Raw genomic sequence first — 14,601 nt, 5'->3', positions numbered from 1 at the left:
TTTTGAGAGAGTACTTTAGGATTGTATGGAAATCCACTGTGACACTGCGACCAGACCCGAATGGCATACATCTAGCGTGAATATTTCAGCGTTCACCAAGCCAATCGACACTGATGGGAAACTGCAGGACGCATGTTTTCCGATACGAATGTAATCACGGACTCACCTGTAAAATTTCAACAGACAACGCGCTCATCCGACACGTTTATTTCCGTAAGTCTTTTTTGCTGCTCCATATTGTTAAAACCATTACATAGTAATGAATTTTACGTCATATAGGCCGTAAGAGTGGTGATGATGATTATTTACACGCGGCTAGACACACTGGTAATAAGCGGATACGACTGCGTGACTGATTCGATTGTTCGTATTCTCAAACATGACCCGAGACGTTAACGTGTCCTGATTCTCGAAGGTTAACAGCGAGCGCTTTTCACGTGGGTCTGTTAACTTCAGGAAGAAAGAAACATAGCAACAAGGTACAATTGCATCCATCCTAAGAACAGTTCGTCCACATAACTGTAATAGCGTGTAATAAGATGGAAGAAGCTCCACGGGTTGGGCCTGCACAAGGGTCCTACAATAATGAGACACTCCCAAATGTATTGATATAATGAATGCGAAGAGAGCTCAATTACATTAGGTACAACAGCTGGTCGGATAATACTACCTTTGAGGAAATGGAAAAGATGCTTGAGTCCAACATTTTCCAATCGAAATGCGCCTTTTCTATACGCAGGAACTATCTGCGCTTTTTTATTGATCTGCAAAAGTTGTCAGAGGAACGCTCTGCTCATACGAACCATGATTTGATCAGCAGTCCAAATTCATCATTATCTTAATAAAAGATCTTCATTCGCAGGACACTAGGTATATGTATCAATGCATATACAGGACGTAATTACGGATACGACTCCTATCGCCTGGTTTATTGTACATAGTTAGAATATAATAAATGGAGACAGGCGCTTGGACTAAATATCTACATGCGTCTTCACGGACATTCCTATAGTGTTCATTCAATGTAACCCTAATTTGCTTTGGTCACAGTTTTGACTCGAGGCTTGAATCCTATAGGAAAGATTTTCAAAAGAATTCGTCACCAAATTCATAATGGCCACCACGTCACCATCAGCGGAGTGACGCGTTGGGGCTTCACCCTAACATGCCAGATATAAACACGTTTGGCCGATTGAAATTGTCGCCCGGCGGTCGACCTAGAAACTCAAAAACCTGTCCTGGAGAATGAACCGCAGCCGTTTAATCTATGTGCATTGACTAGAAGAATAATTCTCTCAAAAACAGCATTGTCTATCTGCGAAGTTGAATTCAAACTTTTTAGATGCATCACTGTAACCGGCCGTTGTTGGCGACAATCTAAATAAATACCCACCAATACACCTTTAGTCGAAATAGAGGCCTGATAATTTGCCTCATTTCTTAATGACACGTTCGTAAGCGACTTAAACACCTTAAGCACGGGCTACCTAAAAGGTAATCTCAAAAGACGCAAAGATTTTAGCTTTCAGATTCTCAATTTAACCGAGATCCATTTTTAGATTAGTCCTAATACATAGATATAATCAAACCTATATGACGCAGCATCTCCAAAATAAACGTCGCATATATATATATATGTATATATTGAAAGAGTGGTGGGTGGGGGGAGAGGGAGAGGCGTTGCGTATTTAGGTCATGTGTGCTCTTTTCGTCTTAGTCCTATCTAAAGTCCTTGCCTGCAGTAATAACATTGGTACAGTAAACTGTCCGTCAGCCAGCTGTGTAGTATGGATCAAAGTGAATATCTGGACATTGTGTCTGTCGAGCGTTGACAATCCTAAGAATAAAAATAAGATCCAATTGAAAAGCGCTTATATATGTACCTTCTAGAGCTACAAATGATGCAATAGATCAATGTGGGTGCGCTTAAATGTGTCTGGTTTCTCTCGGACGGTTGAATGTTTTGTTTGCAAACACAACTTTTCATACAATATAAGCTCCGAGAGCATTTTCCTGTTACTGAACCGTTGGGAAATCAAACGATTACTAATCGTTTGTTATTAACAACTGCCAGAAACGGTCGATGCTCGCTACCTTATCAATAGTCGAGTATGTGTAAATCCATGTGGAAAATTATTAAAGCTTTACTTTTTACTCACAATCTTACAGTAGCTAGCAGAACGTACTCATAATTAAAAAATTAAAATATTCCTTACCAAAGAGATTTTTGTCGATACCCTTTTGCTTTTGAGAAACGAGATTCCTTGATTTTCCATTTCAGAAGAGCATTTAATAAAAAAAATCATTTCGTTATTTTGGCACTGGTTAAACATTTTTAATTGCTCGAAGTGTTGGTTAAAGCCTGTAACTGGTTTTGTGTAGGCGAGCGCGTACTAATTAAGCTGAAAATAGAAGCTCAATCACAAACGTTCCAAGCTCATCCTTACAACGTTGGACCATTAGTTCCGCTAGCAGCGGCCGTGCCTCGTAGCAGCCCCCAAAATGGGAAAAACGAGGTTTGTATCAAAGGCGGTCCTGGTCGCTCCATTCAGGATGTTACAAATATCCTTTCGTGCGGATAGTTGATGGCCAGTAGCAGTTGTCCGAATGTTCCCAGCAGGGTCGCCTGTTTATCTACAAGGATCTATTCAAAATAATTTGCGGTTGCGTACTCGACTGTAAGGAGCTCGTGTAAAGTCTACTGCTATCCAGGCGAGTCACAAGCTTACGGACCCTTTTTTCAGTTGGTGCTAGTTATTTAAATACTTCGCTAGAAAACGAGAGGATCCCTTGACGACAAGGACGATGACGACAACGCTACTCAAGATCATTTTCTTAACTCGGCGAACATAATTTACATAATCATTGCGTCTCGAGCGCACGCACTTCCTCTAGCTATACCTCTCCCTCACTATGGCTTACTGGCTTCTGGCCGCCTTCGTTTCGTTCATCGCGGCAATGCCTGGCGGTGGCCGTTGGTACGACGTCTTAGTAGTCCAAGTCTTCGAGTCGCGCTCATTGCGAAATCCCTTTCGAATGGGGCTTACTCCCTCAGTTTTTGGCTTTCTCCCTCTATTTTTCATTTCTTGCATGAGCCTCCGCACTTTTTCTCGTACCAAACTTCACTTAACTCATAACCCTCAGTTAGCTGGTCGGCATGGACAAGTTGACCTGCTTACGCCAGGCTAACAGGCAAAAACGGTGCGGCTTTCAAGACAACGGGATGTGTCTGTTTTATTTCTGAAAAAATTTGCCTCCTTTTTCCGATGCCGGTCGAGCCACCGTCCGCGCACCTTTGCTATTTTGGGTTTAGGAATGCTTGCGATGGAATTGTAGTAGAGCGTGAGATAGGCGCCATGGTTATCGGTACGCTTGCTAACTAGGACGGGGCATAATAGAAAGGTCTCCGTTATGAGGCTAAGCGAGAAAGAAAGCCGCGCGCATCGCTCTGCGTCTGTGTAATTCTACTCCCAAAGCGCGTGTTTTATTAAATTTACATAGAGTAATTCGAGTTTATTCCGACATGCCTCGATTCTTGATCCGCGACACAGTGAGAGGTAGAATGTGACTCCTGGACCGATTTTTTTTACTTAAGTTCAATAAGAGCTTGAACAGATAGAACTATAACATGCAGAAACGTTTGTTATAACGTAAGAAGGGCTGGACGCAAATCAGCTCGGATAAGATACTTTCTCACTGCCTGAAAGGCCGAGCTAATGAGTTTGTTGAAAATTCGTATTTAGAATTAAACTGTGCGAGACAAACATACGCTTTGTGTAGCTACTTAATTACGAAGGTTGTCCTGCTTGAATGGTAATGAGTAATCAATACCAAAAGTAATTTCTTAGAAAGTCTTTCATTAAATACGTGCGTTTCGGAACATCTGATCATGCTAAATGTATGGAACGTGTCAGCTGGGTTTACACAAGAAACTTAAATTATTTCTCAATTAAGAAGGAGAGTGACTGTCGTCGTACGGCCCTTCTCCTTTCGAAAAATGGTGTAATCTCATTAGGTGATTAATGAATACTTGGTCCATACACCGTCTAGATCCGTTTCGCTTCTAAAAATACGCGGAGCTTTAGAAGCTTTCATGAAATATATGGCAAAAACGCACTGTTACGTCGCTACGTTCTATACGTGGTTGATGCCCTTAGATACGTGAATTCTCAATTCTGGCAAACATTCTATCACATGAAACTGAATATTATTGGGTGTCTTTTAGTAAGGTATACACTATAAATGGTCAATACGTGTAAAACATCATGGTTACATACATATTTTGAAAGTACTACTTGTCTACAAATCTTGCCATTTCATAACATGCTAGACTGCTCAAATATACATTGATTACGTTTGCCGATTTTTTAAAGTCTCTTATCTCTTATTTATACCATCTCTCATTCCAAATGTTGCCAGTGTACAAGCAACAGCTAATGTCCCTTTTAGTACGATTGTTGTCTCGCGATTAGAGAAAGCGTTTTTTAAGCTGTTATGCGTCTCGAGTCTCCCCGCCACTCTTTTCCCTTTTCCATAGTTGGCCGGATATCTCCTTATCATATACTGATTTTCGCTAACGCTGATGCTGTTTCTGCTACCATTTAGTGGAACTACGAAGGCCAAGCTGCACAGATAATGTCACAAAAATTACCGCCGGCGGGATCCGTCGTTCCTGACCCTGATCTCAAATAAACCGGTCTACACTATTGCCACCGCTGTATCCCCCATCTAATTTCTTTTACCCCCATTGCTGGCTGTTTTTCTTCCTCTTGCTCTTTTACCCAGCAGAAGCTCCACTTGTATCCAACTACTGCTGGAGCTGTCGGTGCTGTTCGCTACTAGAGTTATGGTAGTCGGTCTTTCGTGGAATGTCTCCGATTGTCCTTTGACCACACCCTGAGCCATCGTGTTCAACCCCATCTGCGCGACCGAGACTTTACAGACCCCTTCTTTATTGCTTTGCCCCAACATTCACCATCATGCGACTCGGTCAAGAGCTAGAAAAGCTTCATTGACCAGGACCATCCATCCGAAGTAAGCAGGAAGAGCAGTACTCTTAGATGCTGAGGATTGTTATGGTGAGGCAGGATATGCATTTCAATGCAGCTTACCACTTTTTGTTTCATTTTTTCGAACTTCGGCATTGCTTTCGCTTTCTTCTTATGTACGTGTCTGGTTAGATCAACGTATACTTTGTTGACCATCATCGAAACTACTTTTCGTGTCTTCTGCGTTTAATTAACCGCCGAGAGAATAGCAGCAGACCAATAGTCGTCGCCATAAGCAGCAGCGGTGTCACCACTAGCAGCAGACGGCGGCAAAAACGAGAATGGTTAGTGCCGGCACTGTGGAGCTATGCAGGCAGACATCGGATGCGCGCAAAACGACTTTTTGCCTTTTTCTGACTTTCCCGACTTTTCGAGTTTCATTTTCGGTTTCTCGCGACCGGTAGAAGACGACGTGAACGATACGGTTTGTAGACGCGACAGACCTGACCGAAGAAGACCCCCCCGCCCCCGCCCCGCCTGCCAGATGTGTCTACCCATAAATATCTGTGCGTGAACATATTGGTTTCGTCTACGAGCGCCGCCACATATCTTACACATTGGTAGGTGTACATTAGAACAGTAAGCGAGGAAGTAAAGGAAAGATCCTTATATGCCGTGGTTAGACGTGTGGGTTATTTAGGCTCAGCAATGAAATCTAAGCATAACCTAGAAGACGTAATCCGCTTTGAGAATTGAAGCAAACATTTCCCACTTCTGCACGAATGGACAGCAAGAAAAGCACAATTTTCTAGTGACATTACAGTTCGACTGAGCTAGTTCTATCACCATCATCACGCTCATCATTATCACGATCACCAGCGTCACGAATGCCATAAAAGGTGTAGAAGAAAAAATAATTCTACCTTTCCTTTGGCTCTGCTTGTTTCTCTTGATCGTATAATTGTCCTTGTGAAAATGACAGGTAGACGACCGAAGGCAACGTACATCGTTACTTCTCTGAATACCTTGCTCGCTAGGAGAAGTAGCTCTTGGCTTCTAAATGGGGCATTGCACACATGTATATGTATACATATAAATACATTCCCGTAATTTCATCAGCAACGACGACATATAACGTAAGCCGATAAGTCTCTCTATTATTTGACGTCTATTATTATTCTCTATTATTCTCTCTATTATTATAAGACGTCTCTTCACATCTTATTATCCTGGGTAGTGAGGAAAGGGCCAGGAATAGGTCGCTGTTCCGCCTGGCAGTGCTCTGTTCTTTCCCTTGGCGTATACGTTGATGCCATCACAACTGTTCGAGGGAAGCGCTGATAGCGCAGCCGTCGCCGCTATGGCCAGAATACTGGTTCAGAGAGTCTCTTAATTATGGCAGCCGCAGATTTCTGACGGCGGAAAATGCGAGAATCCCGTTGGGAGATTCAAACGTTGAGCCGACGCCTTAATCTGAATGGGCTCTCGGTTTCTGACGCTATTGCCTTTTCTGCTAGCTTTGTTTTGAGTAGAAAATTGAGATACGAATGAGGATGGTATATAGATTGGACAATACGTTTCTGATGTTAGAAGCGCACGTGGCCATGTAACAATGTATTTGTATGTGTATATGTGTGTAAGAAACTCTTCTTTTTCATTGGGCGATGCATAAAAAAACCTAATAAAACATTGATGAAGGACAAAAACGTGACCGTTGCTGCATCTATTATAGATTGCTACTTCCTGCCCTATGCTCGCCCATATACCGCTGAGGAAAGCCTTGCTGTCGTTATGTCTCTTGTCTGCCACTAACCTAAGCGATGTCATAAGCTCAAAGGCTCGTTCGCCATCCGACCTCGTAAACCTAACCGCAGTCGTGCACCCTATGAACGACGTAGAGGAGTAATACTAGAGCGGGAGAGAATGGTGAGAATTACGGGAATAACCGCGCATTTCGCAGTGCTACTTAGGGCAGTCCACGGTACAGCATGACATACTCCACAGCCCGGCTACCGTATTCTCTATACATAGATGCTTGAGCGTCTGTTACGAAGGGCGACCAAGAACAACAAAGGCTATATGTATAAATGTGCAGTGCTTAAGTGCAATGTGCGCCTTTATCCCCTGCCTCCCAGTTCCTTTTATAGCGAGTTAGGTTAGAAAGCATAACGCCGTATCTTAACCCCCTTTTGTTTTTCCGAGTTTAGCATATACCCAGAAGACTAGGAACTTCGATAACTCCACTCAAATTACATGGCGTCCCTGCTTTTACTTAGTAAAAACGTAAGATTCTTCATTGTTTCTACCATTAGTTTCAAACTTCTTGTTCAGGAAAATCTGCTATCCAGCATTAGCCCGGCAATATATATCAGGATAATATGGCGCTACGGTAACTAACTCGAAACTATAAGTGCAACTATCGAGGACAAGCAATGTGTACATTTTATAGTATGCGCAGTGTCATACGCAAAAACCTGTGTAGATTGAACATCAGCGTTTTTAGGCGCTACTCAACTTCCAAGAAATGATGAACTGCAGAGGTAGCGCAATCGGAAATTCGGATTATGTGAGTGTTTATCTGGGCTGACGCTTTTTTGCCCATCTCTTTGTCTTTATGATGTGTTCGCGCCTGGCTGCGGCCTCTATAGAGCAAACGAAAAGCAAAAGTAGTAGCTTCTTTGTCTCTATTGGGCACAGAATTATCTATGAATTCGACTTCTACCCGTTGCGACAAAAAATCAAAGGCAAGCCTAGGCTAGTATACTCGCAGATTCATATAAATCAGTGTACATTTGTACGTTTAGTTTCATACGCTTGTGTAAACTACGTACTGGTCGCTCATGTTTTTGTCTATGCTTTTCTGACAGCAACAGCGGCTGAAGCAGCACGTTACGAGTCTGTTCATGCTTGATGGTCGTAGAGTAGAATACTCAATAAAATAAAAGTCGGCTTCTAGGTTGTGGATGACATCAGTGACATGAAGCCTCAATGAGGACGGAAAACCGTCGTCTCGTCTTGAATATCGCTGCTCCAGCTGCTGACTATTTGCTCGCTTTCTCTATGCGTCCCCTGCTATGGTTTCCTTGACTGACCCATCAGCGCCTGAGCACGTATCTCTAAACATTGATCTTTCATCATCACCGATCCTGCAGTAGGATTCTCAATTTCCGACCGCGCTTCCGAAATCTATCCGCCGGCTGTTGCCAGACGGTCAACCAGCTGCCTAAAGATACCATCCGCCACGTACCGGCTCAGAATCTGTAGAAGTTATCCGCTACCATGAATATATCCTATATCATTCATAGCTATGTTTCAGCCCATCACGATGTATGCGAGAACGGCAATTCAGCCAGGAAACGATCCCATCCAATTGTATGTTCCTTTTGCAATCTATCGAAGCTAGGTTTCCGAAAACCAGTGAAACAAGATAACACAAGCAATAGCGTCCCGAAACACCGATTGGAAATATTTTACCATCAATAATCCCCCAAGTGACTTTCGTTTTCGGATTTCTCGGCAGCCGAATAAATCAGACTTGACGCAACATTAGGGTAGAACTGCTTTATGGATCCTGTTTACATGTGGGTCGTACATAAATCTACAGGTTTCCATTGTAGCTCGTTTGCGTCGCCGATCTATCAGATGACCATGTACATGACGGCGCTCGGTCTATTCAAGAGCCGATTTTACTGAATGAGGTTATGCAGAATACACTCGGTATTTTGGCCAGAATCTACTGTCATCAAAAGACTTCTGCAGAGAATACAGTGCATCAACTAGATTCACTGGTTGTTTTTGCGGATATGCGAGTCACATCATACTAAAAGCAACAACAACAGCAATGATAGCAAAATAACAGTCTTCACATCTTTTCTTGATCAAGTAATCCTCCAGAAGAAAAGCAATCGACAAGGCGTAGAGACTGAAGGTGTAATAAGCAGAGACTTTGGGAACTTAAAGGAAAATAACTGTCAACCAGCCTGGTCCTAACACAAGGTATTTGTTCGCTCAAGTGACTAGTCACAGCAGCAATAACATGAATAGTAAAAAAAACGAAAAGGGTCTGATATTTTTTATACCAGCGGAAGTCCTTGTTGTTTCGGTCGCGGCCTATAAATACCTGAAGCATAATATGGTTAAATGTGTACTCATTTTAATATTGCTATATATAAAAATGGCCGCAGCTGATGTGGACACTTTGGTCTTCCGCTGCCATTTCTCCCTTTTGCCAGCAGCCATACACCATCCAATCAGGGACACATAATGCAATACAAACGACGCTGTAAGGACATTGCGATCGAATGCTCCTTCCTCCTTCCCTCCTTCGTTCTGTACCTCCCGTTTCATTCAACTACCCGAATCGATTCGTCTGAACTCAGCTATCTCTCGCTCGTACCTCACTTTTATTTTTATTCGCTGCCTGGACAGATCTATAACCGTCTGGCTCACTCTTTGGGCTATTACCGCGCTATAAAGCAGTCCGTAGTAATGGCATACGTTTATATGACCTTAACTACAACCACTAGCGTTGCATCTGCTTCATTCTGTTTCTATCCATGTTAGATAGCCGTCTGTCCTTGCTGCAGGGAACTCGTGGCTCGACTTCCGTCCATACTGCTGCTGTTGCCATTCACTGCCGCCGCTAGTAGTGGTTGTCTTGGGCATGAACACCGCCATTTACCTTCCACTTACGCTAGTCAGTTGTCAGCTTCTCGACAAACTTGTCCGTCGGTCAACGCGGGACCGTATCGGTAGGCCAAAGAACAGCCACGTAAGTGATCAATGGGCTCGGCTTACAGCTGCCGTTGCTGACGTACCGTTGGGTCAACGAAGAAGCGGTATGGCCATATACACTGCCCAACCGTATTTTCACGCCATGCCCACCCATCCATTGGTCATGTGGTCCCCCTATACCACTTTTACTGCAGAGCTTAAGGCAGCAGGCGAGCCAAAGACCGGACACAGCACGCGTATACGGCCAAGAACGAGCGAACGAACGAGGGGATTTTGCTGGTTAAACCCAATGCCCTTGGAAGCCAGAACGCAGGACAACCGAACGAAAGTCTGGTGCGTAAGACTGAATAGGCCTGCGGATAACCAGAATTCACGAATAGTCTGCTACGATATCGTAAGACTGGAACGGAGGGATAGAAAGGCTTGGTTTGGTTGAACCGAAAGACTGGGATAGCTTATACGAGAAAAAAAACTGATCCCTTAATATCTGCAGAAGCCCCGTTCGTCCGCAGAGGCCTTTGCAAGCCAGGTCGCTTATGAGTCGAAAGCTGTACAGAGGTACACGAACAACCTAGACGCAAACCATCCGTCTAATCCGAGTGGAAAAGAAATTCCAAGGAAAAACTCGAGGAAAATTAGTTAGAGAGAATAGTATCTGAAATAGCCCAAAAACGGTGCTTAGATACACTGGAAGAGCACACAATAGATCGTGACATTAAGGAAATGATACCGTCTAGGTTTTACCATAGTCTTCTATCGAATCCCACCTGAAAGCTGTGTGTCGCCAGAGTGCGGCCGGACTTCAAACAGCTGTTGAATTGCAGCCTGCGGACAGCTGGGGGGTTGGCGGAGCGCTCTTAAAAAATACGCCCCACTGTAAATCTTACGCCGCCCTCAGTGTGTACACCGTTTTTTATTACCAACGTTGATCCTGACGGGTTACGCGGCGCACTTTGCGTAAGCCAAGTCTGACGTCGTCCTGTTTAGAATTTAACATCTGTCATTCTTTAATGGATATATAACGGTCGTTAAGAAACGCCGACGGGTGAGAACATTTTTGTACGCATTTTGCAATAATAGCTGTACATGAAAATGATTACGAAGTACATTTGCTACATAAGCACATATTATGTATATTTATACACATGTGTAAATCCTTAAATAGTAACGGACGTGCTATTAGATGGCAGAGCATCTGTTCTGATATAAGTGATATAAAGCGTACCCTAAAAAATAATGAGCAGGCTGTGAGAACGAGATGACAGTTTGGCTAAAAGCTACTATGATAGCAATGCGACTTAGTCCACAACAATATGCGGACAGCCAACTAGACGCTTCTCTTTAAAAAGACATCAATCATTATACTACTATCGTACTAGATACGTGTCGTGCTATCATCGTCCTCATGCATCTGTGCATTGTGCTATACCGCAAACATGATTATCGAACGAATAGGACCAAAGTCGGCCAGTCCTCCTGACATTCATGAAAGGAAGATACAACTCGGCCAATGAGCTATGTAGCCGAGTGCCATTAGCACTATTAATAAGATAATTGAGATTAGGTACTCTTTACCAACATCAGATGGCTTTCAGTACTTTTCTGAAAAAAGTACTTACCCGTGCAAACTTGTCTTATTTCTAAATATCTTTAGCCAATTACCATACCTTTTGGCGCTGTTAAGGGCTGCCACTAGTCCATTTTCAATGTTTTAAACACAGTCAGTTACTGCTCCGGTAATTCGAGCCCCGACCATGATAAAGCCTGATCTCAGTAGATCATTGAGTTGTCCTCCGACGTATAGTCACAATGAAGTGACTGTAGCACATTCTCCTTCACGAAATAGAAATAGGTAGCAGACGCAATATCAACAACGACGCTACCTATGCTATCGCTGGTTCAGCCACTCCACCCTATTGTTATTGCTACGTCAAGCAAAGACTTTCTGTTAGCCCTAGAGGAGAACTGGAGGGTGGCGGTGAAGGCAGACAAGGAGCGGGTGCTCGGAATATATAAACATAGTGCTCTGTTAAAAAATCCACAAAGAGTGCAAACGACCGACGAAAAAATATCATAAAGATAAACTATTCAGCTCTGAGGCGATCCAGGGTAGACTACTCGAGCACCGCGCGGGCTTAGCAGCAGCGGCCGATTGAGTGAGGTTGAGATGATAGTAGTAATTTTCAGTGATGTCTATAGTCTGCGGCCATCATCTAATCTCTGGAGGGCCATCACCAAACTAGCAAGCGACTCTGTTAGTAAAATTTGCTTTGCTTGTCGTGCTAATAGTCCATTAGTACGGCGGCAGTAGTGATACAATCCAGTAGAGTTCCATTAGAGTTTACTATCAGGTTTAGAACGGTATAAAGTATAACCATTATATACGATAGATACTGATACGGGACGGAATGGTCTACCTTGGAGAGCGAGAGGAACGAAGGTCTGCACGGTAAATGGGTAAATTCCAACCAGACGATCGCTGTTTTTTTTACAGTCCATCGATTAAATGGACTAGGTTGGCCAACACGAAATGTTTGTCACTAAACTGAGACGAGTATATAGGCGGTTACAGAGCGGCAAGGCTCGGTCCATTTTTACCACTGGCGGAGTCTGGCATAGGCCATTTGAACGGTCGATTCTGATGCCGTCGCTGCTACTGAAGCAGGTTTAAACCAAAACCGTCAGGCACCCTTTCGTTCTGCTGCAGCAGCCGTCGTCTACGAATCGGCCAGACAGGACAGAAACAGCAGTAGGAGTAGACGGGAGACAATAGCAATGCTAAACGATAACAAAAAGTCGTAGTCATCCTTTCTGCTAGTGTCGTGCTGTATCGTGTCGCAAAATCGGAGCTATTCCCGAGAGGCAAAGGTTTCTCAAATTCTTCCGCTCATTCGGACACTCTCGAAGCTTTTCGTATGGGGAAAAGGGCGGGTGCAGGGGATTTGGAAAACAGCCAGTAAAGCATGCTCGGGCTTCTCTGCGGTGTCCATTGCGTAAAATTTCAAGAAGCCGGCTGCGATACGTAGAACCGTTTCACCTGTCTGCCTTCGTCTTGTTCCGTTCTGCGCTGATCTTTTCCCAGTGCGTTCCACTTTTTGTCTAACGCCTATACCATTGGCTTTTTCCACGTCTTTCCTTATCCTTAGGGAAAACAGAGAAATAAGAACTGAAACCTTCACGCATGCGCACTGCCTACGGTGCTGCATACTAGATGGTAAGGTTCCGTAAAAGGGCGAAGACATATCGATTTTAACGATGACTATACATAGCAGTGCCATGCTTCGTATGCTTACATCATACTACTTCAGCAATTTGAGACAACGCCGTCGATCACGTTTTTATCGACATATCAATAGTGAACGTAAGCATCATCGCGATAAATGCCACCATCCATAAGCCTTCGGCCTCGCTTTAATCGCAGCTAGATATTCGATAGACCTCTGGATATCTAATCAATGTAATTGAACTGTAGCATTAAAACCGTGTTGCGAGAATCGATGTAATCGCATCAATAAACGTCTGCCCTCCTGTCCCATGCCCTCCTGTCCCATAGGATGCTAATTTCCAATTATACATAATGATACTGAGGACATGCCTTACGCGCTTCTACGACACGCATCGGTGGCAGCTATGAGATTTGGATAAAATGAGTGACTCGATTTATTACGATTTTAACAAACAGTTTTTGCCAAAACGAAAAAAGTGCACACAGCTAACATGTAACCTCACCTGAAGCGTACTTCTTAATTCATGTTTGGGGATCAGCTGTGTTGAGGAAACGCTATAACGGCAAGAGGTTACTCACCTGATCATAGTCATAGTGAATAGGTTTGACACAAACGGCCATGCGTCCTTTGCTAGAAGCAGCCCATTGTATACGCGATGAACCCCGAGCAGTGGCGCTATTTGACAAAGATCCAACTGCCTCTGGCTCTCCTCCGGATGCCTTAGTTTGTCCTGCCTGAGCGGGAACTTGGTTTGGATCATGTTCGTTGTCATGCACGAGGATGATATTGGACGGGAACAAACTAACCGGCTCGCGCACCCTTTGCAGTGATATCTGTATAATAGCAAAAAGGACAGCATTAAATACAACCAGAAAGATAACAGATAACGACCTTAGCTGGTGTGAGTGAAAAACATGTCCTCTCCAATGATCTTTCATTTATACTTTGCCCGTACGTGGTTATTTGACCCTTGAGTTTTGGATTGCAAGTTATTTTCCATCTTAAAAGCCACTAACATCTACGTTTATTTATAATGTAGTATCACTGTATCAGACCAAGGCACTTTTTCTAGCCAGGCGTTATCGTAACGGGGACGCACGCGCTGCTTGTTACACTTCGTTATTCAGTCTTTGTTAGCTGATAACGGTGACGGAATATGTGTTTATTGCGAATTAAATTGGTCTCGACGGCGGTATAATTCATGCTAGGAGCATTAAAAGCTTCTGCCTCTTCGAAACATGTAGCAAATTGAAGACGCAGATTTAAAGATACTACGAGACAGATCCTATGAAATTACGTCAACAACGACTCTCTACTCGCCACAACATGAAGGACCTTTTCAATTCTATATGGGCTGTATTGGCAAATAATGCACCTCATATTAGCGAAACATTGGCGGCGTCTTGACGAAATGACAGTGAGGTCGAGACTTCAAACGAGATTGACGACACGCGACGTGCCGTTAATTTCGTTTGTATCTTACATGAAAATTAAGCGTTATAGTAGCGAAATTACCTACTTCAAAACTTAACGGCTATTCTTTAAAACGGAGTATAGTGGAAATCTGAATGGATGACGTTACGATAAGACCCATCAATGCGGCTTAACGGTAAATACGTTAGCGAGCGTTACGGTACAAAAGAAAACGTCTC

General features: G+C 43.5%; 1 protein-coding gene across 3 annotated transcripts in view; it reads right to left on the bottom strand.

Annotated features, from left to right (window-relative positions):
- The window catches only part of LOC111255297 (uncharacterized), a 110,098-nt gene that overhangs the window by 33,207 nt on the left and 62,290 nt on the right, over nt 1-14,601 (bottom strand). For 2 of the 3 annotated variants that reach the window (XM_086976746.1, XM_022817105.2), the window contains exon 4: nt 13,528-13,782. The exons of the other annotated variant lie outside the window; for it this stretch is intronic. In XM_086976746.1, the coding sequence (XP_086832872.1) occupies nt 13,528-13,782 (255 nt within the window). The remainder of the gene's footprint in view (nt 1-13,527; nt 13,783-14,601) is intronic. 3 annotated transcript variants of the gene reach the window in all.

This window comes from Varroa destructor, unplaced genomic scaffold (assembly GCF_002443255.2).
Source record: "Varroa destructor unplaced genomic scaffold, Vdes_3.0 BEIS01000001.1, whole genome shotgun sequence".
Taxonomy (NCBI): domain Eukaryota; kingdom Metazoa; phylum Arthropoda; class Arachnida; order Mesostigmata; family Varroidae; genus Varroa; species Varroa destructor.
The sequence above is the reverse complement of the archived record's forward strand: the minus strand, read 5'-3'. Positions and strand labels throughout refer to the sequence as shown.